At 40.7% G+C, this 27,757-nt stretch overlaps 2 protein-coding genes across 3 annotated transcripts in view; one reads left to right on the top strand and one right to left on the bottom strand.

Moving 5' to 3' along the window:
* The window catches only part of Alg6 (ALG6 alpha-1,3-glucosyltransferase), a 40,393-nt gene extending 24,429 nt beyond the window's left edge, over positions 1–15,964 (top strand). For both annotated transcript variants that reach the window (XM_038335284.1, XM_038335285.1), the window contains exons 8-15: positions 196–381; positions 913–1,048; positions 2,920–3,005; positions 4,517–4,601; positions 7,034–7,104; positions 9,149–9,217; positions 9,337–9,535; positions 14,768–15,964. In XM_038335284.1, the coding sequence (XP_038191212.1) occupies positions 196–381; positions 913–1,048; positions 2,920–3,005; positions 4,517–4,601; positions 7,034–7,104; positions 9,149–9,217; positions 9,337–9,535; positions 14,768–14,965 (1,030 nt within the window). In that variant the 3' untranslated portion in view covers positions 14,966–15,964. The remainder of the gene's footprint in view (positions 1–195; positions 382–912; positions 1,049–2,919; positions 3,006–4,516; positions 4,602–7,033; positions 7,105–9,148; positions 9,218–9,336; positions 9,536–14,767) is intronic.
* Positions 15,965–21,670: 5,706 nt separating this feature from the next.
* LOC119817253 (integrin subunit beta 3 binding protein) overlaps positions 21,671–27,757 on the bottom strand; it is a 47,973-nt gene continuing 41,886 nt past the window's right edge. Inside the window, exons 7-8 of the mRNA XM_042055366.1 lie at positions 22,759–22,806; positions 21,671–21,998 (exon numbers count right to left, since the gene is read on the bottom strand). Of these exons, the coding sequence (XP_041911300.1) occupies positions 22,760–22,806 (47 nt within the window). The 3' untranslated portion in view covers positions 21,671–21,998; position 22,759. The remainder of the gene's footprint in view (positions 21,999–22,758; positions 22,807–27,757) is intronic.

Below are 27,757 nucleotides of genomic sequence, written 5' to 3'. Positions count from 1 at the left end.
CACATTGCTGTTTAGCAGCAGACAATATGTTTGAGGTTGCTTTGTATACTTTTTTATCACTCTGATATTTTCAGTTATATTTAGAAGTAAGCTTTCAGTTTACATGTTATTTTTAAATCACACAAGAAATATGTTTTATCAAATGCAAGCACTGTGTCTCAATTACTGAGCTAATTTTCCTTGACACCGGGACATATATAATTCTGTGAGTCTTGGCTTTGCTTTGTGGGGTGTTCTTGGAGTATCTTGTGACTGGGACCTGCTAGGGTCATTGGCGTTTTGCTTAGCTCTAAATTATAAACAGATGGAGCTCTACCATTCCCTGCCTTTTTTTTGCTTTTTACTTGGCAAGTGTTATAAAAAGGGCCTCAGAGGAAAGGGGTAAGTGACTTTTAAAACACAGAATTAAACATTTTCAGAGAATTTATTTGCATACTTATCTGGAGGAGGATGGATTCTTAGAAATGTGTTGGCTATGCATTAGTGAATGAAAAGGAAGCTGTCGCCTTATAACGTATCCTTGCAGTCTTCGTAACTCCAGGACTGTTGTGATCCGCATACGTGTTGGAGGCAGTGTGGGCCGGCTCTCCAGCACTGCTGCCGAGTGCTGTCACCTTAGCTGCCCACTTTAGTGCCATCCACTTATTAAAAATACGTCCTGCTTGACATTTTTCTTTATTACTGCATTCCTTCATGCTTGTAGTGATGGCATCCAAGCTAAATGCTAATTATGATTGCAGTGGGTCCTTGGCTGGAAAAACGAGAGTCTTTTTTACAGTTCCCATCTTATTGGTAGTATTGATTGACAGTACTGTTATATTTGCAGTTATTGTACTAAGTGATATTCACATCACTTTTCAGGAATTGTTAGCCTTCCTCTGTCTTACTGCTCATCTCTGATCTTTGTTCTAGGTTTGAGTTGTTGATTAAGTTAGCCTGTACTGTCGTGGCTTCCTTCCTTCTGTGTTGGCTGCCCTTCTTTGCAGAAAGGGAACACGCCCTACAGGTTCTAAGAAGACTCTTCCCTATTGACCGTGGATTGTTTGAGGTATGTTTAAAAATGGACCTACCCTCTTCTATTACGGTGCCTACATTTTACCTTGGGGAGCTCATGGAGGGGCTACCAGAGGCTGTAGCTTCGGCCTCCTCCTCCGGTCAGCCCTGTCGGTTATTTAGTCCAATATAGCGCCCCTGGCTCTGTTCACGTTGTAGAGGGCCTTACATGAATAGGGCCTTACATGAAATATTTTTGCCATAATTAGATTCATAATTCAGTTGTACTTTTTTTTTTCTAAGTCAGATTGGTTTGTAGTAAAAGAGCATTGGATGCTGCAGCTACCAGGTTAACAGGCCCACCACTGTGCTGGTTTACATTCTCTTTTTAGTTTGCCACAATTATTTGTTAAGCTGATAATCCCGATTGCCTCAGAAAGATCTCATAATTCCTTTTGAAATATATAACCTTCATCCATAGTAATCTTTAATGAGAATCTTTCATTTAATGCTAGTTTAATCACTCTTGTTAAACTTTTATTGCATGAGTAATTTGATCATTTAGATTTAGTAATTAAATTAAACAAACCATTTATTTCTGAAACAAAAGGTCTTTTAATAAACTTAGAGACAACATATTTATAGATAATTTGCTTCTGAATAACATTTCTTTTGAAAAGAATTAGAAAGCATTTCTAAGTTTTGAATAGATAATTCCTTTAAAATATTTTTTCAGTGGATTTACAGGAGGATGGGCTAATCATTTTGAAAGAGATTAAACAATGTCGTGAAGGCAGAGGTGTGTGTGACATTGTCGCGGTACAGATTGGTGATATCCCCTTTGTTGCTAGCATCGCTCATTAGGGGCTCAACCCTTCTGCATGACTTATAATCCCCACAGCTCTAAGATGCTGTTGTCCATATTGTACAGATAGGAAACTGAGGTCAGAAATTCATAGGCCTGGCATGGCGCAGAGTCATGATTTCAAGTGATAACCCTAACAGCAAAGTAAAGAGAAGCTTGATTTTCTATAAAAGCTGCCAGTTGTTTTATCTTCCATTTAAGAAAGTATCTATGATGATGAGTGTGGAATAGTGTCAGACACATTTAGGGTGTCACAGAGACTCTAGGTCAGTGCTCCTCAGCCTTCCCAATGCTTCCTAATGACCCTCAGAGACAGTTCCTCATGTTGTGGTGACCCTAGCCATAAAATTATTTTTGTTGCTACTTATAAAATAATTTTGCTACTGTTATGAATTGTAATGTAAATATCTGATATACAGGATGATCTTAGGCAACCCCTGTGAAAGGGTTGTTTGACCCCCAAAGGATCTGGACCCACAGGCTGGGAGCCGCTGCTCTAGATCTTGTTAGAGGCCATCCCTCCCTTGATGTCATGCTTGCACAGCTGTGAGGTTTGCAGCTGTGTAGAGATGGACTGCACTAGCTGGGGAGCTGAAATAGCAAATTTCATCTTGAGTGAGCCTAGTGCAATTGCTAACATTTTAAAGCGTCTTGATTTATTAGCAATTAGTCTTGTCATTGCTAGGATCTATTAGATTATGTGACATAAAGTTACATTTGTAATAAAATGGTGCAAATGTAATTAATATTTATTTTACAAGTTTGGGGAGATTTTTGCTTAGTATACTGCTTTTTGAAAAATAACAAGTAGTTTACTGGAATGTGGATTATAGTTTACTAATGCTTTACATAATCTTCATTTCAAAAAAGGAAAAGAAAAATGCTTGAGACTGTGGGTATCTATTTTTTATTGCTTGAAGAGTTTAATTCTTTGTTATAAATGTGAATGAAAGTTTCATGTCTTGAAAGTTTATTACCTGGAAGTTATAGGCTGTACTTCATGGGATTTAATATTTCTTTCAACTCTACCAAAATGTAAGACTAACAAATCTTTTTTTAAGGATAAAGTAGCCAATATTTGGTGCAGCATTAACGTTTTTCTGAAGATTAAGGACATTTTGCCTCGTCACATCCAACTAGCAATCAGGTAACTAACATATATAGAGCTTTATAAACTACCCTTCAAAAATATTACAGTAAACAGGGTAATGGTGGTACATGTCTTAAATCCCAGCACTCAGGAGGCAGAGGCTGGTGGATCTCTGTGAGCTCAAGGCCAACTTGGTCTACAAAATGAGTTCCAGGACAGCCAGGGCTACACAGAGAAACAAACCCTATCTAAAAAAACCCAACCCAATTACAGTAGTATGCTATTTATCTGAGCTGGCCATTAGTGACTCCCACTTAATACAGTAAATTCTGTCATTGTAACCTCCCACCCCCATTTTTTTTTCTGTTCGTTTTTTTTAAACTGGGTTTTTCTGTGTAGTCTTGTCTGTCCTTGGAACTTGCTCTGAAGACCAGGCTGACCTCAACTCAGTGATCCTCCTGCCTCAGCCTCCCCAGCTGGGATTCAAGGCGAGCGCTACCATTGCCTAGCCTTCTTGTCCTCCTAATCTTTATCTTTCTCCCTCTTCTCCTTCCCAGTTTGTGTGAACGTTTTTCCTTTAAATAGAACATAGACGAAATATGATTTAACATTATCTTGAAGAGTCATGATTGTCACAGGTGTGCAGCTAGCATCAGCCAGAAAAATAGAGCAAGTTAGAGATTATTCTGTGTGTGAAATTACCTCAAGAATTGGATACCGTGGTTGTGGGGTCTGGCTAAGCACACCAGAAGTCCGCATGGCAGACATCAGGAATGTCTTAGGAAGGAAGTGTAGCTGACCCGCGGTGGCTATTAAGAGGCCTAAGCCATTTTAGGGGGCTCCCAGCTGAGTGCCAGGCTCCGGGACAGACTCCCCTTTGCTTGGCCTGTTAGCAGATGGGTTATGCCTTTCTTGTGGGCCCTGCCACCCTCACAGGAAATATACAGAAAGGAAGTCGGGAACTTCAGCCTTGTGAGCTCACTAGTTACAACACCACCAAAAGTTACCAAGTCAGTGGGTTCTGTGTTGAGACAGACTGTGCTCAGGCTCCAGGAGCTGGCTGTCCCAGGCTGTCCCGGGCTGTCCCGGGCTTTCTGGCTTTGGTCTTCCCTGCTCCTCAGCCATCACTAAGAGCTACACAGCTCACTCCCTTATAATTTGTTCATTCTGGACTTGAAAACTCAGATTGTGAACTTTTGTGGAGTGAGGGCCAGGACTCTCCCAAGAGTAAAGTTTATGAATATTTGTGTTGAAAAGACAGTGTTATCTCCTTAGGCCTGGTAGTGTTTTCTTATTTTCTAGTGTTTATTAACTGACCTGCAACTGTGTATCTTTATACATGATATTAAATGCCAGCTGACATTTGTATTTTGTATTAGAATCTTGTACAAAAGTGTATGCATACATCAATGTGTATGTTTTACTTAGATTCTAGTTTAAAATTTGATAAATAATAAAGTTTAATCTGGGACCACATTAGATTGATGAATGATATAATCCTTATATTTTAAAAAGTAATTATTTTAGCTAGATTTCTATCACAGAAAACTCATTTTATTGCTTTTTAGCTTTTGCCTTACATTTTTGAGCTTGCTTCCTGCATGTATAAAGTTGACCCTTCAGCCCTCTCCCAAGGGATTCAGATTTACTCTGGTAAGTTTCTTATTTTTCTTAAGATGTTTAGTTCTTGTTGTAACTGGCATTTTAAAAACATCAGTATTTTCTGGTTTGGGATAAGATTGACTGGGCAGCAAAATAAAACACTTATTTGATAGACACTGAACACCATCCTTGTGCAAGTGCTGGGTTAAGCATTAGGCTGAGCAGTCAGAATCTTTAGTTTCCTCAGGAACTGTTTGTTTCCGATTTGTTTGATTGACTAATGAGGGAACACAGAGGTGGTGATAATGTATGCGTAGCTGTACTGGCTGGTTTTGTGTGTCAATTTGTCACAAATTAGTGTCGTCAGAGGAAGGAGCTTCAGTTGCAGAGATGCCTCTGTGAGATCCAGCTGTAAGGCATTTTCTCAATTAGTGATCAGTGGGGAAGGGCTCAGCCTATGGTGGGTGGGGCATCCCTGAGCTTCTAGTCTCTGGGTTCTAGAAGAAGGTGGGCTGGGCAAGCCTTGGGAAGCAAGCCAGTAAGCAGCTCCCAGCTGGTCCTCTATCAGCTCCTGTTTCCAGGATTCTGCCCTGTTTGAGTTTCTGTCCTGACTTCCTTCAGTGATGAACAGCAATGCTGAAGTATAAGCCTAATAAACTCTGCTCCCCAACTTGCTCCTTGGTCATGGTGTTTCATCTCAGCAGTAGAAACGCTGACGACTGTTGAGCAGCTGGTGTTATGTTCTCTCAGGTACAGATCAAGTCTGTGATGGGATGGGGAAGGGGGAGGTCTTGGAGGAGGATTTTAGACTGTTGCTGAGCAAGTGGGATTTCGGCCAGCTTTGGAAAGGTGGTCAAGGCTTGGAACTGTGAACAGCAGGAAAGAAACTCCAGGCAGAAGAGAGCTTGAGCTAAAGCCACCTGGGAGTGGATGTTAAAATGCTGTTTGTATGTGCCCTGTGTTTAAGGGTAGGTGAGGAAAAGGTAAAAATAGGGCAGATTTCAGAAGACGTCAGATGTCTGGTTGAGAGGCTTGTGTGTGAGAGATGCAAAAACAGGTTCTGGGAAGAGGAGAGAAGAGAAACATACTTGGTTTGTCAAAGGGTAAAGGGATAAGTAAAGTGGCCGGGGCAGAGTAGGATGAAGGAATTAGGAAAGAGATTTCCCAAGAGCCCAGGTTTTATTGCAAGTGCACTAGGAAGCCCCGTGGGCGTTTGAAACGGGCATTCTGTGACGGACACAATTGTGCAGGTCACCGCGAGAGGCCGCAGTGCTTCCAGGTGGGTTTCTGTGTGGTCCAGGTAGCTGTCGGTGCCCTGTCAGCATCGGCAGGGCAGTGCAGCCAAGCGGATGGCTGATGTGTGTAGGAAGGGTCCGCACATTGACAGAGGGGGGTGTGGGGTGTATAAGACAGGAGTTGGGCATGAGCAGCTAGATCCACACACACAAATCTGAAAAACTTACTTAAACCCCAGGTAGCAGGTGGCTTCCTAAAACAGTTAATATATTTCATTAGGGTATACTTTTTAAAATCTGCAATAAAGTTGTTTCATTTTTAGTTTTGGATTTTGACCTTTGTTGTCTTTCATACTTAACAAATTTACATTTACCTTACTTGTGTCTATGTGTGCACCTCTGTGCAGATGCCATGGCATGCATGTGTAAAACAAGGACAGCTTAAGGGAATTGGTTCTCTTTTTCCTCTAAGTGGGTTCTACTCACTGAACCATCTTGCTGGCCCTATAAGTAGTTTGCCAGGCTCCAGAGAGTAATAGGGGTTTAATTGTTATATTATCTTCTGTACATGGTAGTTTTGTTTTTATTATTATCACTTTATCGATCTATCTATCTATCTATCTATCTATCTATCTATCTATCTATCTATCTATCTATCTATCTATTTATTTGGGGCAGAGTTTCTCTGTGTAGGTTTGGATCTTATCCTAGAACTCGCTCTGTGGACCAGGCTGGCCTCAAACTCACAGAGATCTGCCTGCCTCTGCCTCCCGAGTGCTGGGATTAAAGGCGTGCGCCAGTAAGCCCAGCTGGTAGTTTTGTTTATTAGTGGCTGAGTTTTAGAACCATTTTAGATACTTCTATATAGCCTTTTAATAGTTTCTTTAAAAAAACATTTATTTATTTTTGTGGTGGGAGACTTTACTTGTGCTACGGCACGTCCAAGGACAGCTTGTGAAGTCAGTTCTCCTTCCACCATGTGGGTCCTGGGGATTGAACTCGGGTCATCAGGCTCTGTGGCAAGCACCTTATTCCTACTGCACCATCTCACCAGACCAATTGTTATTAGTTTTTAAAATTTACATGCTTAAAATTGGTTAAATATTATACATGTTCTGTGTTTGACTTTTATCTGTAGGTAGTAACTATAATATTTAAACTTTGAATGTTTTTATTTAGATTTATAATTATATTGATACAATTTTCAAATTGTTAAACCATGTTTTACCCTCTTCTTTTTCCTTAAAGGTTAGCTGTGCACTATCATTCTTTCTGTTTTCTTTCCAAGTGCATGAAAAGTCCATTCTCTTGGTGTCATTGTAAGTAGAAATCTTTTAAGTATGCATTCTTTATAATATTTATTATATATAATTAATCTTATAAAATGTTAATTTCAATAGAAAATAAGACAAGAGATATTTTTACATATAATTATTCAGTCATTCTCAGAAACATAATTATTTTTACTTTTTAAAATATATTTTAAACCAAAACAGTTGATAAAACTATTATTGACATATTCTCATGTCTTCTGTTCTTCCTATTTCTCTATACTATTTAAACACGATCCTCAAAGCTGCTTTCCTGTTTCTTTGCCTTTTGTATTTTATTCACTTTCATGTCTGTTGCATAGCCTTGTTCTCTAGGTCTTTTATAGGTTGTTTCTTGTGTTTTGTTTTTTGACCCTTCCCCATGCACATATCACAGCAAATAGATGAAGATTTCAGACCCTCTTGGCAATCCTTAAACAGATTACTTTGTTTAAGAACATTGAAAATTTCCTCTCTGGGTGACAACTGGGCTGTGTTATCTCAATACTAAAGTAGTATAGGCTGTGCTACTTGATACACCTTGAGGGTAAGGGCCAAGTCATGTTCCATTTCTGTTATTTCAGAGCAGTGCATATGTATGATACAGTTTCATTTGGTTTGGTAATTATATATTGAAAGAGTATATTGAAAAGAGTAAAGAAGACTCAGAAACCCTTACATATTGAGTACTTACTATGCCTATGCTGACACCCCTTCTGATTCAGCACATTGGAGCACTGGAATGGAAAATCCTCTGGTGTGATCCCTTAATAGGAAACGGTGGCTTTTCAATGCCAAGCTTAAATCTTATATACCAGCTGACATGCATTCAAAACATTCCTTTAAGAAAGGAGATATATTAGTTATTTTTCTGTTGCTGTCATAAAACACCATGGCCAAGGCAACTTATAGAAAGGAGGGTTTATTTGGGCTTATGGTTCCAGAGGTTTTTGGGCTTATTTATGGTTTATTTGGGTTTATGGGTCTGTTACCATCATGATGGGGAAGCATGGCAGAAGGCAGGTGGCTGGAGCAGCAAGCTGAGAACTCGCATCTTAACCATTGGCATGATGCAGGGAGATCAAACTTGAATGGCACATTTAAACTTCAGAGCCCTCTTCCAATGACATACTTCCTCCAGCAAGGCAGCACCTCCTAACTCTACCCAAGTAGCACAGCCAACTAGGGACCAAATATTCAATCTGAGCCTATGGGGGACATTTCTCATTCAAACTACCACACGAGGAGAATGTCATTTCTTTGAAAACTTTTTAAACACACAGGGAGAGAGATTAGTAGTAATGGCAACAGTAAGTCAATAGTTGTCTCTCTTAGAAAATAGTTGTCTCTCTTATTTTATATTGCTAAAAGCAAGTACAAGGTAATACTTGCAGAGAAATTAATCCTTGGCCTAAGTCACACAGTGAGTGGCAGCCATGGGACTAGGACGCAAGGCCTGCTTCTCAGTGAGCATGGATGCAGCCAAGTCCAGAAAATGTCAGTTAGAGGCTATGCAGCTCACTCTAAACACCAGATAAGAGGAGGCTCCACTTACCACCATCGTGTTTCCAGTCCCTGTGTCCTTGTCCTTTCTATGTTGCCTCTAACTACTTAGTTTTCATCTCTTTTTGAGTGTAATAGTTTTAATCCCTTTTATAATTCAGCTGTGGTGTCCTTTCTTCACTGATGTGGCAGTCCTGTTTTTCATGGCTGGCTTGTAGCCAGCTGAGTAGCCTGTAACATGGAAGAAGCTCGAGAACAGTTGTCTTGACATTGATTCACTTTGTATTTGCAAAATGAATGCAGCACAGATGCTTCTTTCTCTGGTCGCTTCCTTAAGGGACTGTTCATGTCGCACACAAGCAGCGTTTGATAATGACCTAGTCAAGTGGCTGTTGTCTAGTTTTGAGTAGTTGATATTTTCTGAGTAGTCACCTGGAGAACTTTTATTTTTAATTAACCTTGAAAATCAGACATGTATATTTAGATTTTTATAGGTTAGAGCTAAAATTATATTCTGTAATATTAAAATGTTTTTTTCTTGTCATTTTAGGCCAGTTTGCTTAGTTTTAAATGAAATTCCTTTCATGTCAACTTGGTTTTTACTAGTGTCAACATTTAGGTGAGTAAAACCAATTTCCATATGATAGTCCAGTACGATTCTTACAGATTCACTGAAAATTTTACCAGGTAATTATAGTTTAACTTGAGGCTTTTGGTTTCCCCTATTTTCCTTTACAGCATGCTGCCTCTTCTATTAAAGGATGACCTCCTGATGCCCTCAGTTGTGACAACGATGGCATTTTTAGTAGCTTGTGCCACCTTCTTTCCGATGTGTGAGAGCACTTCTGAAGAACATCTGCAGCTGAAGTCCTTCGCTGTCTCCGTCAGGAGACATCTTCCGGGCTTTACATTTCTCCCCAGAATTATACAGTATTTGGTAAGTTAGGCAGCTTTGTTCTTAACATTTATTTTGTGTATATGTGTTCTCACGCCTCATCGCCCACGTAGAGGTCAGACGGTAACTTTGGGAGTTGGCTGTTTCCTCCCACCATGTGAACTCAGGGACTGAACTCAGGTTGTCAGCCTGGGGCAAGTGCCTTCACCTGCTGAGCCATTTTACTGGTTCCGCTCAGTTTTGAAGAAGTATAGTTTCTAGCCTGTTGCTTCTCTTTCAAGTTGCTGAGTTTTGTTGTTGAGACAAGGTCACATTCATTATGTAGACCAGGCTAATCTGAATCTCACTGTTCTGTAGACCAGGCTGGCCTCCAGCTCACAGAGATCCACCCACCTGCCTCTGCTTCCCAAGTGCTGGGATTAAAGGCATGCGCCACCACTGCCACCGGGGTTTCAATTGATTTTTATACAGGGTAAGATGTAGATATAATTTCATTTTTCTACACAAGCATATCCAGGTCTCCAACACCATTTTTTGAAGAAGCTTTTCTCAGTGTTGGCTTTTGACACCTTTGCTAAAGATAAGTTACCTATATTGGGTTTAATTTTGGGTCCCCTTTCTAGTACTTGCTTTTTTTTTGTGCATTATATGAAGTTTAGGATTTTTTTTCCTAGTTCTTTGAAGAATTCCATTGGAATTTTAAAGGAGAGTGCTGGATATATACGTTGCTTTAAATAATATAACTATTTTTACAATTTTCTTTTTTTGATGGGCAGTTTGTTTTGTTTTGAGACGAGGTCTCACATAGCCTAAGATGGCCTTGAACTCACTGTGTATATGAAGCTGATTTTCCTCCTGCCTCTATCCCCCGAGTGTTGGAATTATAGGCTCATGCCACTATGCCTGGTATTTAGATTGCATTCTTTTTTATCTTGTTTTTCCCTCCTCCCATAATTCTTCCCAGATTCTCTCTACCTCCCTACCTACCCAACTTTGTTTTCTTATTCTTTAAAACAAACACAAAACAACCTCATACACAAAAGGAAATGAAAGAAGCAAAAAGATCAATAAGACCAATGTATATATCCTCCCAAAGCAGAATGAGACAAAAAGTCTACAAAAGAAAAAGAAAAAAAAAACCTATGGAGTTTGTTTTGCAAGCCAGCTACTACTGGGCATAAGGTCTGCCCTGAGGTGTGGTTAATATACTCAGGAAGACTCCATTAGAGAAAACTGATTTTTTTCTTTGTTAGTAGAATTACTTGCTGATAGCTTTTGATTAGGGGAGGGAACCCTTGTTCAACACTTGCTCTTCTCATTGCTGGGACCTGTCTGGTTTGAACTTGTGTGGGCCTCTGTGCTGCCACAGTTTCTGTGAGTTCATATGTGCATCAGCCTTGTTTGTCTAGAAGACACTATTTTCTTGGAGTAATCCCTAATATTTGACTCATAATCCTTCTTCTTCCTTTATCTCTTAGAATCTTGAGCCTTGAGGGGCTGGGGAGTGGGGGCTTTGAAGACATTTAGGACTGAGTTCTCCAAAGTCTACTATTCTCTGCATAATATCCAGTTGTGAGTTTTGTATTAGTTCCCATCTACTGAAAGAAGCTTCTCTGATGAGGGCTGAGTGAGACACTGATCTATGGGTATAGGAGAATATCATTAGGAGTCATTGTATTGCTAAGCTCATTTAGCAGAATCATAGTATTAGGTTTACCTCTAGGCTCATGACCTATCTAGTCTCAGGATCTTGGTCACTGTAGCTGTGTGAGTTATGGGTTCCATCTCATAGAGTTGGCATTAAATCCAAAGAGTGGTTGGTTACTCCCATAACATTTGTGCCACTATTGCACCATTATATCTCACAGGCAGATCACTACTGTAGGTCACAGGGTATGCAGCTAGGAGGTGCTGATGATTACCTTTCTCCTGCCTCTGTGTAGGAGAGTGTAAGAGCAGTGTAAGTGTGCAGAGCACCTTACAGCATTAGACAGCATTCTTAATTGCACAGCTTAGTGAATGTCTGGAGAGTTTCTCACTGTTGGTAATGACCATGAAGCAGAAAAGGTTGGTGAAGTAAAATTAAGAGGTGAATAAGAAAGACAAAGATGGATTAATTTTCTCATTCAGGGGTTTAAGTGGAAAGCATGATGTAAAATTTATTTGTTAGCACATGCCTGAATTTTGGGATGTATATAGAACTGTAGCCTCTTGTGACAGCTACAGGGTGGTCTTAAGGTGAGGAGTATTCAGCTCAGTGAGTGCTTGCTATATGCAAACACTTCTTGGAGTTTGAAAATACAACAGTGAAATAAATGAAAACTACCTCCTATCACAGAAGTTATTCCAGTTGGGGGTGAGAATCAAAGATGCTAGCAGGTAGAAAATACACATCACAGATGTTAGCAGTTTGGAGGAAAGTAAAGCAAGGGAGCAAGGACAGTGGCAGTGTTCAGGTAGCCGGGTCTTCTAAGGGACTGAACTATACAGATAATTGAGTATGTGTTGTTCCAGGTGGGAGGAATCCAAGCATGGTGTCATGGATGTATGGTGTCATGTCATGGTAGCTGTGTTTCCTTGAAACAAAGAAACGATTTCATGGTGATGGCATAATGTGTCACTTTTGTGCTGTTAACTGAGAGGATGGACAAGGGAGGAAGAGCATATGCAGAGCCCTGTATAGAGAGAGCATAGTAGAAACCGTGGACCGGCGACTGCAGCTCTTACGTGCCACAGTAAAACAGAAACCCAGGTGACAGAGTCACCAGTGATGGCAGAATTGAACAGTGTGCTACAGGCACTTCCTGAAGCTTTGCTATAATTATTAGTATAAAAATAGAGCAAGCGCTGCAAGAATCAAATTTTTGTCTAAAGTGGAAGAAATTTCAGCATGCTTTTTCTCCCACAGGACTCAAAGCCTTATGTGTGCGTGTGTCTCTGTGTGGGTGTGCACATGTGGGTGCAGTGCTCATAGGGTCAGAAGAGGGCACTGGCTCCCCTGGAGCTGAGGTACAGGATGCTGTGAACTACCTGGCCTTGGTGCTGATAGTCAGTAGTGTTTTCTCAACCACTGAACCATCTCTTCAGCCCCAAAGCATTCTTGTTTAACTAGTTCAAGATAATGGTATTTCAACTCTTTTGAATATTTTTAAGTATTTAAAATTATTTCTTAAATTTAAATTTTTCTTTCATTTTTTTAAAAAAGATTTATTATGTACACAGTGTTCTGCCTCCATTTATGCCTGCAGGCCAGAAGAGGGCACCAGATCTCATTGTAGATGGTTATGAGCCACCATGTAGTTGCTGGGAATTGAATTTAGGACCTCTGGAAGATCAGTCAGCATTCTTAACCTCTGAGCCATCTCTCCAGCCCCCTGAAATTTTCTTTCATTTTATCACAGGAATGTTTTTTAATAGTGTAAATAAATATGCCTCTGCTAAAATCAGTTTTTTTTTAAAAAAATATTTATTTATTTATTTATTATGTATACAATATTGTGTCTGTGTGTATGCCTGAAGGCCAGAAGAGGGCACTTCATTACAGATGGTTGTGAGCCACCATGTGGTTGCTGGGAATTGGACTCAGGACCTTTGGAAGAGTAGGCAATGCTCTTAACCACTGAGCCATCTCTCCAGCCCCCTAAAATCAGTTTTTTAAAAGAACTAATTAACTTCTAAAATTATGTTTATAAATATATAATTAATTAGCTACTCAGATGTTTGGGAGTAAGGAATTAAGCAGCTCACTATATAGATAATTCAAGGACAAAGCCATACTTGTTGAAAGATGAAGTTTTGTTAGTGGCATTTGGGACAGTAAAAGTCTGTAACTCTAGAATGCCCCTTTTACTAGTACTGAACTTATTAGTCTCAATTAAATCCAAGCAGGCTGGCATCAAGTGAATTTAGTGTGAGGCCATGATGGACAAACTGTAGAGGATATGGATGCTGTCTGCCACCAGCTTTCCCCTATAGGGTAGAAATACTAAGTTTCCTATAGAATGAGTGTTTTGTGGTTATTGAAATTTGTATCTTGGGCTGGGGAGAAGGTTCAGTAGGTAAAGTGCTTGTTGTAAAGCTGAGGCTGGGGCTCAGATCCTCAGAACTTTGGGGTGAACATAGTGGGGTATGGAGATAGGGAGCCCTGGCTGGCCACACTAACCGAGCTGGTGAGCTTGAAGTTCTGAGGGAGGTATGAGGTGGAGTGTGAGAGAAGACACCTGCTGTCAGCCTTAGGCACCTTCACATGCATGCATACACTGTGTGCCCACCCACACAGGTGCACACATATGTACATAAACCTGATCTATTACGTATTGCATTAAAAAGACAGGTTCTGTAGCCACCAAGATGGCTTGGCAGGTACAGACACTTGCCTCAAACCTGACAATCTGAGTTTAACTCCCAGGACCGATAGGATAACAAGAGAAAACTGACTGGCAAACTCTCTCTGACACACACACACACACACACACACACACACACACACACACCATGGCATAAGTGCTTTCCCCCCTCCCCCAAACACTGTAAAACAAAGACAAAGGTTAAAAGCTTCATATGGGAACCCTCTGGAGAGCTTTAACAACAGGTATTTATATTTTAATGGTGTTTTTAACAGGTAATTCCAACACAAAACCAAAGCTGAGATTCACTTGTAGGACAGACTGGATGCCCCATTCAGCTATCACCTTCATTTCTGCTGATAGAGTAGCTACAAACCAGTGTTACCAGCTGTCTAAGCCTGCTTTCTGTTGCTGTGATAAAGGCCATAAACCACTGGTTGTGGTGGCACACGTCAGTAGGATTTGCTGAAGGAAGAAGAAGATCATGAGTTTGAAGCCAGCCTGGGTTACACATTTTGCCAGGTGGTGGTGGCACATTGGGAGGCAGAGGCAGGTGGATCTCTGAGTTCAAGGCCAGCCTGGTCTACAGAACAAGTGCCAGGACAGCAAGGGCTGCACAGAGAAATTGTCTCTTAAAAAACAAAACATGATCAAAAGCAACTTGGGGAGGAAAGAATGTGAGGCAGGGTCTGGGGGAAGGAACTGAAGTGCGGGCTGGGGAGAAATGGTTGCTTACTGGCTTACTCCTACACATCCGGGGATCACCTAACCAGGGTGACACCATCCCCAGTGTGCTGGAACCTGGCACATCAGTCACTAACCCAGAGGATGCCTACAGGCCAGTCTGATGGCAGCGTTTTCTCGGTTGAGGCAGGCTGACACCCCGGCAGGCTCTACCACTCAGCAAGAGTCTTTCTTTCCCTTTCAGTTTTTCTCTTCAGTCGCCACCATGGCCCTTCTGACGGTTTTGACTGTCACGCTGCACCCTCCCCAGAAATTACCAGACTTGTTCTCTGTGCTGGTGTGTTTTGTGTCCTGCATAAACTTCATGTTCTTCTTGGTATACTTCAACATTGTAATCATGTGGGATTCCAACAATGGAAGAACTCGGAAGAAAATCAACTAGCTGTTTTCCAGAACAAATGCGATCTTCTGTTATGTGTAAGTGAACTTGCATCTTTAGAGTCATGGTGTCATAGGAAAGAAATGGCCAGTGCCTATTGTTATCTACACAAACTGCTTATGGGACCAAAACGCTTGTTTTCTAAGTATTTTCTGGTAAAGCATATTGTAGTTTTGGTAATATTCACAGATAGTTAAATGACAGAATAAGAGAAAAAAATGTCCCAGCTGGTTGCAGTACTCACATCTGTAATTCCGGTACTGGGAGGTGGAGGCTGGAGGACCTGGGATCAAGATCATTCTTGGTGACATAGAAAGTTTGAGGCTAGCCTGGGCTCCATGAGGCCCATCTTAACAAAAAAAGGGAGAGAGAAAAATGTCCTTAATGCCAATATTTAATAATGGAATTATGCTATAAATTGTAATTTTTAAAAAAGTGCAAGTATCGTGAGTTTATTGGCAGAACTAAACTTCTGTCTTGTTTGAGCTTTAGCATACAAGTAATAAGCATCTCATTTAAAGTTGTATCTCAGGGAATTAACTTTTTTTTTTAATTACTGAGAAGGTATGTTGTGCTGTTTGAAATTTGAATATGCATTACTACATATATAAAATTGGATGTTAATAGATTAAATGGTACTCTTGTTTTCAAGCATGTAGAATCACTTGATTCCATTTTTAAAAAGAACTTTATTGAATATAAAAATAAGAAATTTAAAGTCTTTGGTTACTCACGGTCATTAGTTCTATATATTTATAACCATTCTAAATTAAACGACCTGATTACGGATTCCAGCTCCCTTTCTGCTACCTCGGTTAAGATCTCCATGGACACAAGTGTTTATTCAGGTCAGGCCTCTTGTTGGCTTGTCCTGTAGATATGGCTATCTCTTTTCCTGTGCGTTCTCTGGTCTCAACTGGTAAAAACCATGTATTATGTTTTACTTTCTCATGGAAAGCTGTTTCTTTAGTTTTGATAAAAATTAAAGTCACTTTACCACTAGCCTATTTTGAGTATATTTCTTTCATAATATAGTCATCAATTAAATCATTTAATGGCATATTCTAAGGTAGTATAAAGAATTGGTTATGGACATGTTTTCCGACGTAGGAAAACATGTATTTCTCAGTCTGGTCAAGAAAGTGGGTCTAGGCAAAGCCAGTGTGCATGAGGATTCAAAGGGCAAGATGAGCAGAGAGAAGCAGCCTTGGTCACTGTCTAGTCGGGAGGACATCACTGTCCATGGCCACTGTTTGTAACCTCTGGGCCTGACTGACAGCATCTTGGCTGGTTTAACTTCACCACTTTTTCCCCCTTAATAATGTATCTGAGTTTAACACTGAAATGTTGTTTTCTATTAGTGACAAAGTTTTAACTTCTCAGAAATCCAGTAGAGCAACCTTATTACTCAAAGTAATTAACAGTATAACATGCTATATTTATGTACAGATTTCTTGTATACATAGATTCTATCAATAAAACTTTTTTCCCCTGATGATTTAGTCTAACCATACTGAGTAACCGTCACCTTTAAAGGAGACTTAGGGTGACCTGTGTGAGTCATAGCTCTTCTACCCACTGCAAACCAGTTTAAGAATGCACTTAGAGCTGGTTATGGTGGTACACACTTGTAATCTTAGCACTTGGGAGCTACATTTAGGAGGATCATGAGTTTGAGGCTAGCCTGGGCTACATGAAATCCTGTTTTAAAAGGCAAAACAAAGACAGACAAAGTGTGCTTTGTTTTGCACCAGCTAGCTTCCAAAGCTCTGGATCCTCCTCCAGTGAGCGGTCCAAAGCATCCCTCAGCTAACCTCAGGGCCTGGGGGCTTTAATAGATACTTACTTATACAAAGTTAAAATCAGAAGCCTCATTTCCTTATCTGCCAAAAATCAGGAGTCCCATGTTCTTTTCAGATACATCTTAGAGCGAAGAGGCACTTTTGAGAAATCCAGTTTTCTCTACTGCTAATGCTCTTGGGTTTGCTTCTTAAAGCCAGAAGAGAATAGGGTGTGAGTTCATGTATCATAGAAGTTCACCAGAATCTTTATCCTTTGAGGCCTCAGGGAGGGAAAAATCACAAACCACCAGTAGGGGAGCCAGCCACACAGAGGTCAAGGCAGCCAAGCAGCCCACTGTTCTATAGGAAGGAGCAAGACATGGACAGATTACAGCCAAAACATGGCCAGAGGAACACAGTGGTTCCAGTTCTCATTTGGTTTCTTTTTTGCTGACTGGAATATTTGGGCCAGGTATATCCCTCCTCCTCCCTAACTAAACATTAGTTTTGTGTGTGGATCTTTCTGCTTTGTCCTTCATGTGGCCTCTAAGGGTGATAAAGCGAGAGTCATCTGATCTACAATGAAGAGAACTGGGAGCTGGTTCTCAGCAGACCCAGCTGTTCTGAAAGGCAAATGCTCAGTCTACAAGAGGTCAAACACAGAGTAACTGTGTTAAACACATACCTACATAACTCATTACATGTGAAACCAACCTGCTTCTTAACCTTTTGTTTCCTAACTGATGCAGCGTACTTTATAAACTGTTCTGACTTGTGTCCTAGTTTTCAATGTTAGAACAATCTATATTAGTATATTTTTCGTCACATATTTGAAGGATTATATCAAAAAGTATCCTTGATATTTAGCAGACAGATATACAAAAAAATCTTGCTTTAAGTAGTTCCTGGAAACCCAGAAGGCAATTAGGTTGAATAGTTCATTGAGATTGAACAACTACTTAGCACTTATGCTATTTATAGTAACAGATTTTTAAAAACACCTTTAACATATCAATCTGAAACGTTTCTTAGTGGAAAATGAATGCTTTTCAATCTTGATTTTTATTTTACATCTTCATACAAGATTTTTATTTTTGAAGTAATACTGAGTCAGGTAACATCTTAGACTAATTTTGTCAAAACTTCCTTAGGGCAAGTACCAAGAGAACAGCATTTCTTTCCTGCAGCAGTGGTCCAGTGTGTGAGGTGTAGAAACTGTGTTATAAAGATCGACAAAAGTTTTGACTCTCCTTCTGCTCGTTCCTTACAGCACAAACAGATTGCAATGCAGACACCCCAGAGTCACGTCTAAGCTAATGTTTCAAACAATTTGGAGGGGATCACAATCTGCCTTTAGTAAAGCACTTTCTTTTAATTCATTGGAGTCTGAATTTAGTTCAAAACCAACTTAATATTTAAATGTCTGTCCTAAAAATTCATTCCAGTGTTTCCTAAATATACAAAATCTTAAAATGTTCACAGTAATTTCCTCTGAGCAGAGATGACAGTCCCTAGAGTGGAACAGTACACACCTGAGACACCAGTCCCACGATATACCACCAAATTTCCAACAAACAAAGTAACCTGTAAATTACTAAGTGGCTGGGACTGCACACGGGGAGTTGGTTCCTGGTTTGCCTGGTGGACTGTGAGTGTCAGTAGAGTATGTCACTCTGCAAAGTAGAGTCATAATTCTATCCACAAGTGTTCAAGGTCGACAGAACATAGGTGAAACAGGGTAAGCAGGACTCTGCAGCAGGGCTTACATTAAGGGGTCAAGAAGAAATGTATTATTTACATTGAGATTATCTAGTGGTGTGTGTAGAAAGTTTAAATTAGCGCAAGAAATTTTATCTAGACTTGCACCTGCCTAGTGCTTCGAGTTGGTATTTACTGGGCAGATTAATTACACACATTTCTTCTGTGCCTTTAAATATGATCAGGCAGATGTGGACACTGTTCATAGTGCATGCCTTTCTTCAAGTGCCTTTGGGATACAGAAGATAGTTATTACATCATCATGAATTAGTTTCCAAATTAACATCTCGTACATCACTTAAGAAATGATTTAAGTGCTATTTGCCATTTGGTACCTACTTTAGATACTGATAAGCTCCTGTTAGCTTACTTTTGCGTCTTTTAAGATTCACCTTCACAAATTAGTTTGGCTGTTCTGACAGCACTTTTTATTTTGCATGAGGAAATATGAGAAATACTTTTGAGAGAATTTTGATACTCCAGCATGACCCACTGAAAACACAATTTAGATGCCTTTGTCTACATGCCTTAAGGGACTTCCAGCAGGTGCTTCCTTCAACAGCTGCCAAGAAGGGTGTGTGTGGTGACTTTGACAGATTCCTACTCAGTGTTTCCTACTGGGGGCTTCTAGTGGTGACAGAGGATCTTATTTGGACTCGGGAGCACTGAGTCAGGGAAAATATTGGCAACTGAAGAAACAAGCTTTCCTGCGGGTGTGTGGCTCTTTCCCTCCTGTGTTCACCCTCAGAAGTGATGGACAGTGGCTCAGTATGTGAACCTGCATTTGGATCGCTAGGACCCATGGAAAGCGGGGGCAGCTGCACATGTCTGTACTCCCACCACTCACGGGGAGCTCCCAGGCCAGCTGAGTTGGTGCGTCCATTGGTGAACAAGCAACCCCATCTTGGTCAGGGGGAAGATGGGCTCACGCACATATAGGCATACACACAGATTTTTGCATAAAAAGGCAGTGCACAATGAACTCTTATTTTTTCCTATTTATCCACAGATACTCCGTTTCCTGTCTGAGAAGGTGGTTGCATACTTAACAGTCTGCTTTTACTGACTCCCATGGCAGGCAGGGCTGCGTTCTTACTAATACTCATGCGGTTGACACAGTTGTGAGACTTGAAGGCAACACTATAAAAGAAAGAAAATCTTATTAAAATGTTACCATGGAGGAGATGCTAGTTAGGGTAATTACACAATTTATTCTCACAAAGTAGGACCACAAGCCCCACTTACAGTCCAGTATGAGGGGAACCTGGGGCAGGAGTAGGGTTATAACTAGGTAACAGAGTTGGCATTGAACATCTTGGACTTTAAAAAGATTACTATTTTTTTTTTTTTGTAATACCAGACACTACAAAAGAAGTTTTCATCACCTGCCCCTGATTGTTAGGAGAACTATCGAGAAAGATTTTGAAGTCAAATCCAGGGCCAAGCAGAAAACTTAATAAGAGTTATGTTATGGAATAACAGGTAGCAGAAAACTTAATAAGAGTTATGTTATGGAATAACAGGTAGTAGAAAACTTAATAAGAGTTATGTTATGGAATAACAGGTAGTAGAAAACTTAATAAGAGTTATGTTATGGAATAACAGGTAGCAGCAGCACCCGTCCTTCATGGCAGCCATACATTCTAAGGCATGCGTCAGATCCTTGCTGTCCTCATAATCCTTGCAGCTGGGGCATCTCTGCCTGTATGAGGCTGGTGACTGCCTGCACTGCCCTGAATTCTTAGTCTCGCTTTCGGATATTTTGTGCTTATGTAGGCATATTTATACAGCCCATCAAAAGTGCCCATGTATTTGAAGCCAGGCATATTTAGTACATGCCTGTCATTCCAGCACTCAGGAAGATGAGGGAGGAGGATTGAGGTCAGGCCTGGCCTCAATATGAGGAGTCCCATCTTACAGGTTCTTCTGTCTGAGTGCTATAATTAATAGACTGTAAATGGCTCCTGGGCGGGGTAATGTAGAGTGGAACGCACTTGCTTGCTGGAAAGCCCAGGTATACATACATCTCAGCCTCTCAGGCACTAGGATTACTGCTGTGCACACTGGGCTGGAGCTGGTGTAGAGTCCCCAGCCTCTGCTTCCCTTGTCACACTTTCCCAAGTAGACCTGTGCCTGTTGTGACTTTTCTTACCTCCTGTTTAAGGTCCTCTATTATTTTCATAAAGTACTGTTTAAGGTCGGATTCTTCTATATCTTCTGGGGTAGGGTGTTCAATTCTTGTTGTTTCGGGATGTCTGGATTGTGGTGATGTCATGTTGCCTTTCATGTTGTTGGAGGAGCTCCTGCATTGGCGCCTGCCCATCTCTTCCTTCAAAAGGAGCCCGGAGGCGTTTGGTGTCCTAGACCAATCTTTGCTGTGACTGAAACTGGTTGGATCTCCCCAGTGTCAGAGGAGGACCTATTCCTTGCGTCACAATCTGAAGAAGCCCGCACTCCCTTGCAGGAATCCCCAGACCTGCCTGGAGGCCAGAGTCTGATTCCTCTGGGTGGATGGCCTTAGAACAGGAGCAGGACACCAGTTCAGGTGGAATTGAACTGGTGGAATACCACACAGCGAACCTGGCAGCACAATCTGAAGGAGCCCGCACCCCTCCGCAGGAATCCTCAGACCTGCCTGGAGGCCAGAGTCTTACCCCTTTGGGTGGATGGCCTTAGAACTGGAGCAGGACACCTGAGAACACTAGGGAAAGCTTGGGAGACACAGGGACGGGAGAAACAGACACAAGCCTGCAGAGGGAAGTGGGGGTAGGGGATCTGTGCTCTCTTCCAGGGCAGGTTGCCCCAGGGTCCGCATTCACTCACCAGTTCAGATGGAATGTCAGTGCACAGGATCAGGGATTCCAGGCAGCCCAGGGTCGCAGCCCAGACAAAAGGGCCAAGGTGGGGGCAGGGCGGGATGGAATACCACACAGCGAACCTGGCAGCACAATCTGAAGGAGCCCGCACCCCTCCGCAGGAATCCTCAGACCTGCCTGGAGGCCAGAGTCTGACCCCTTTGGGTGGATGGCCTTAGAACAGTAGCAGGACACCTGGGAACACTTGCCCCGGGCAGTCAAATGAAGGAGGGGACCTCCCACCGGCCTGGGTGCACTCAATTCCAGGTCTCCAGAGCCCAAACAGGGTGAGCTGTGGGATTTTGTGGCCCCAAAGACGGGAGGATGAGGCAGGGGGAGTGGGGGAGGATTCTGGGTGCAAGCTGGGAAGGGACAGGAAGAGCCTGTTGTGACTTTTCTAACACTGCTTTTTCTCCACTGGCACCCACAGCAGAAGCAGTGTTTATCACCAACTATTCCTTGTGCCACACCTCATGAAAGGCAGGCCCAGGACACTCACTGGCCTACATTTTACTGGTATCAAGGTCATTAATTTCACACGCCATTCTTTCCCACATGCAGTCTCACTGCAGCGGTCTGTCTCAAGTTCACGGGCCTTCGAGCTTCCTAGCTCATGAGAGCGGCTTGTCCTTGCATGTCCAGCTGTAATCATGAACAGAAGGCAGGATGTGCTCTTCAGACTTAGCAACCAAGCTTTCCCCTCAGGTTCGGGGCAGTGCATGGAGTTCAAGGTTAGATTTGGTGTGGATTCCAGTGGATTCTGCCTTAAGGCCTGGTCCATGTTAATTACTAACTTTTTTGCGACAGAGGGCTTGCCCTGTGGGACATCTGTTTCTCCAAGCTGACACTTTGATCCTTGTTAGAGTCACAATTTTTGTACGGTGGTCCAGAAACCCAGAGTGGGAGTCTGAACTTGTATCATTTGGTACAGCTCAAATTCTGTCTCCACAGCAGAGATGCGCTGGATCACATCACTTCTGGATGTCTTGCTCGGTTTTTAAGCCGGGCTGAATGCTATGATCCCTAGTGAGATAGAAGGAGGAGGAGTTTTGATGAGGAAGTGATGACATAAGTATGCTGGAGACTGAGCCCGTGGCTTACTCTTGGAATGGAAGCTCTCTTCACGAGGGTGAGGACCAGTCCGAGGTGTGGGTGAGATGAAGGAAGTGCCCAGTCAAGCAAGGCATGTCCGTCTAGTGAAGTACTGAACACATCACCTCATGATGTAGTCATAGTTTATATGCCATAGTTAGTAACTAGAGAAAGATTCTTTATAAGGTAGTAGTAATGGCTCTAAAGGAAAGCTATAACTAATTAGTTAAATCTTACAATGTAAGTTAAATGTTTACATGTACAAGACAGTGAACTTTAACAAAGTTAAGTTAGAAAAGCAAGATATTACCTCAGTTCAAAATGGCTTTAAGGAATTCGAAGCTGTCAAGATGATGTTCTATATGAAAAAAGAGATTTGTTTTCAGAAAAGAGTTCAGAATAACTTGCCACACTATGTGATACAAAGTAAAAATCAACTCAAGTGAAATTAAAATTAATTAAAAGTGGGGGTTGGAGAGATGGCTCATCAGTTAAGAGCACTAGTGCTCCTGCAGAGAGGAGCCAGGTTCGGTTCTCAGCACTCACATGGGCGAGTACAACCATCTATCTACAGCTCCAGTCCTAGGGGATCTGACACCCTCTTCAGCACCTTCTGGGTACTGCATACGTATGGTGCCTTTACATACATGAAGGAAAACATCGATACACATAAAAATAGATAAATCTCTTTTAAAAACTTAACTTTTATTTGACATAATAAACAAGTTTGGGCTTTATAATTTTTATTTCAGCATCTCAGAGGTTTTTCTGATTCTACTTCAGAATATATATTTTAGAATTATAACAGCCAAGATACTCATTGTATGCCTAATACGTTATACCATTACAAAGAGTATTCATATGTACTGCTATTGCTATTATCCTCCACATTTCAGTGTGGTTACTTGCTTTCTGTGCTGGACTCTATACTCCTGAGGGCAGGACAATTGTCTTTCTTGTCTTGTTATCTCTAAGGTCATAAGACTAATTCATAACAGGCATTCCATAAATAGTTAGTGGAGTAAGTGACGAGAGCAATCATAAGTATTTGAACCTTCTTTAATCCCAACCCTCGGGAGGCAGAGGCAGGTGGATTTCTAAATTTCAGGCCAGCCTGATCTACATGGGAAATTCCATGCGGCTAGGACTACACAGTGAGACCCCATCCAAAATGAGAGAGAGAGAGAGAGAGAGAGAGAGAGAGAGAGAGAGAGAGAGAGAGAGAGAGAGAGAGAGAGAGAGAGAGAGAGAGAGAGAGAGACAGAGAACACACACAAAAGGCCAGGAATCTGAGAGTGTTGGCGCACTACACAAACACACGTAACAGTAACTGACAAACACTGACAAGTACTATAGGAGCCCACAACATGAGGCAACTGTGCTTCACTTGGAGGAATGGGGAGCTTCACAGAGGATGGGCCATTGAGACCACTTAACAGTTAGGTAAGCAGGAGAGGAGAAAGCAATCTCGTAGAAGGAAAGTGGCAGAGGGGTCCAGGCATTCCAATGGGCTGGAACTGAGTGTGAATACAAATGACCTCTCTTCTGCGTCTGTGATGGGTCACAAAACACACAACGTAATTAGCTATATAATAATGTAAATATACTTTGTTGCATATGTGTCTAAGGTATGAATGCCACTTAGCAATTCTTTGTGCGTCTTGGGGGTGGGGTGAGTTTTTCTGGCTGCTTTTCAGGGTTAAAATGGAAACTGTTCACCTGTCAAGTGACAAAAAACCAATTTCTATAAATGTGCCAGGATAATTCTTTTCCTCCTCAAGAACAGCCAGTCCTCAGTCTATTCATTACTGTCTTTTTATAGTATTTTTATTTAACAAAACCTATTAAGGCTACCATACAAATCTCTTTACTTATGCTTTTATCTTTTAACTGATCAATTTTTATATTGCTGACATCCCTTCTTCACCATTTGTTCATTTAAAAATTCATAGTATGTGAGCTATGTCTCCAGGGAAGTGTCTATAAAATTTGTTACAGCTGGCAAATGTGTATGAGTCAGTGATAGCACATGACTAAATGCTTCACAGAAAATAAAATTTGTTTCTGTAGTAAGCAGAACTGTTTAAATGTTATTTATTTTTATGTTTCAAAGGAAATATATTGTGAAGTGCTGCATTGATTTAAAAGGCAACAATGTCTGTGTACACGCAGTGGAAGGGAAATTTATGAAACCTTTGCACAACTCCTTTAATTGAATTTTCCAAATCTCTCACCACACACAAATAATCAATATCTTCTGCAGAGCAAACCAGTCAGAATTATTACAGTCTTTCTTTTCAATTTTGTTGTCATCAGCACATAAGAACACCTGGATATTTGTACTGTCTGCTTGCAAGTTATTTACACCTCCTAAACACATAATTGCTACTAAGTGAGTCCAAATGTATAATTTTAACATTTGCTACAGATTTTTTTTCAAAAGAAAAATTATTATGCTTTAAGAAAAGCATAAAAATTTAAAGCATGGAAGAAAATTATATAAAAGACTTTGAAAAGTAATAAACCTGTTTGGTTTTCCTTAAATCTAAGACAAATCTTAAGTAAGCATTTCCAGCAGTTGGTAGTATTCCCCGAACAGTGATGCCTGGCATAGAATAAGAACATTAGCATTATCAACAGTGGAGGTCTGACCCGTGAACAGCATGCACAACAGTAACTCCATACAAAGGGCTGAGGCTGCAGTGCACTTTAATGTGTATTTGTGGCACAAAATTAACAGCTATCTCCAAGTTAATCCAGGAAAGCACATGAAATTTTTAAGAGAATGTTCAAACTCAGATGAGTGCTTTTTAAAACTGAAGTATCTGACAAAAAATATACTTAATTTATAAGATGAAAAGCCAAAAGGGTAGTGGTCTTTGGGAAGTAAAATTATCTAGCCAATATGATGAATACTTTTTCAAGATTGAGTTGAGAGAAGCAAAACATACTTTTGTTAAAAAAATACCTTAATGGTGTCTAGGAAGAAAAGGCAATGCCACAAACTACTTTATAGTGTCAGCACAGAAGGGCTTTCAACTTGTCATGTAGCCTAAAGAATTTTGGAATTCTCGAACCAAGATGAATTTTACAATGGAAGTTAACTAAAGAAAACAGTCTGTGCTTCTTTCAAAAGACCAGAGCTAGAAGTTCTGAAATAGTTTCTGTTACAAATAGCTGAAGCAATCAACTTTTTTGAACGTTGTAAAGTTCAGATGGTTATACTACATTTGAAATATGCATTCTGCCACCTACACAGTTATTCTCAAAACATAAAATATGTTTTGGACTGAAACTAAGTGTCTTGATTTCTTATCTTGGCAACTGCTCTCCAATTTGCTTACATTCTTTTCAAAAACATTTTGTTTACTGAAATTCCTAGACACAGACCAACAATGGTGGCATTTTAGTATCTCCAGAAAAACTGAAAATGCCAAGTGCTACAGAATGCCATCTATTGACTAGGGGCTATCTGTGAGAGGTTGTTTTTAGTAGGGGTTGACTATGAAAAGCAAATACATTGCATGCCTTCCCATGTGATGACAATGTGACATTCCGTCTGTCAGCCCACTGAATAGTCAGATGTCTTAAAGCTTAAGCATAACAAATTTAAAATAATAATGAAAATTCACATCCAAATCTAACAGAAAAGGAATCTTTCATTTCATTGTTTTCCTAATAGTCATAAAGCCAATATTATTAGGGAAAGTGAAGTTAGTCTTATATCCTAAGTAACCAAAAGAAGCCTTCCTTTGTTCAAGAACCTTGGGTTTAGCAGCGGAGTGCCTGTTATTCACATAGTCTAAGCAGGCATTCTGATTCACAAGGTCTTAGGGAAAGGTTAGTGACCTCTCCAAGTTATTGGGGATGTTTTAGTTACATGAAGCCGGCACAATATGTGTCATGTGCCTGTTTACTTAATCCTGGGGAGTCATTCTTCGCCCTGCAGAACCAGCTGCAGGTGGTGTTGAGGGAGGGCCGGGCACCAAGGTCAAAGAGGGAAAGACCAATCTAAACGGGCAATGGCAGCGGAAATGCTGCAGTTCTCCTGCAATTCTAGGAAAACTTAAGAAGAATCTGAAGGATAAGAGGAATGACCATCATCATTCTAAATGGCCTCCTCAGGGATGTGCTGATGGTGAAACAAGTGGCTGGCCTAGTCCCACCTTTATGATTACAGAAATGAAACAAATTCAGTATATATAGCATAAGGACCAACTCAAAAAAACCTTCTGATGTCATGAAGATTCACAGGATGTAAAATTTAAACAAATTTGGATAATAATAGAAAAAGGTAAAGTAGAAAACATCATTAAGACTCAAAGCCCAGTCTCCAAGGGAACACACGAAGCTGACTAATCTCAGATGTCACAAAAATTAGCAAATGCTTCTTAAAATCAGTGTGATAAGAAGAGGGAAGACTTGTTAATTTATCAGAGAAAAATCTGTGTGTTTGTGTTTGTGTGTGTGCACAATCTTTAACAACAAAAAACCAAATTGCAAGTATGTCTAGCAGGAAGCAGAGGAAGCAGAGGGAAGCATCCAGTGAAATGCAGGAACTCAACCTCAGATTACACAGGAAGCCAGTGAAGAACTTTTAGTAGCCTAGAAGATAGAAAGAGCTAATGTAGCATGTGCCACATAGAAATGGAGGATTATCAATACAAACACATGGTCCAGATAGTATATAAGAACAACACATACTGGCCTATAACATGAAAACAGGTTTTTAAATTAACTTTGTATTTATTCTACAAGTAACTAATGCCTACTGAAAATTTCAAAACATGATTTAGTGATACAGTTTCTTCTATGAATGAAAGAAACCTAACCTTGTAAGAGCCTGGAAATGGACAAGTCAGTCTGCACAAATAACAGAGAAAAGCTACAAGGCTGGTCTTACACAAATACACAAAGAATTGAGGTACAATGGGTAACTAAAATGAATGGCATATTATTCAAAAGCCCTCAAGGAGATTTTAGTGAAGTAGCAACACTTTCAGAAAATGTTCTTGAGAATTATTTGAGGGCTAGTGAGATGGCTCAGTGGTGAAGATGCTTCCTGCCAAAACCTGATAGCCCGAGTTTGGTCCCCAGAGCCACATGCTAGAGGGAGAGAACTGATTCCTGTGATTTGCCCGCAGACCTACAAGAATACCATGGTAAACACATGAATTCAATGTAAGAATTCCGTTAACTACCCGAGAATTTTCCTTCATTTCCCCAAATTTGGTAAATGCCAGTTTTAATTATTAATAGTTCTAGGAAAGTATGGATTTTAAAATTATGTCATCGACACAAGATATAGA

This window comes from Arvicola amphibius, chromosome 6 (assembly GCF_903992535.2).
Source record: "Arvicola amphibius chromosome 6, mArvAmp1.2, whole genome shotgun sequence".
NCBI classification, from domain to species: Eukaryota; Metazoa; Chordata; class Mammalia; order Rodentia; family Cricetidae; genus Arvicola; species Arvicola amphibius.
This window is presented reverse-complemented; position numbering and strand designations above follow the sequence as displayed.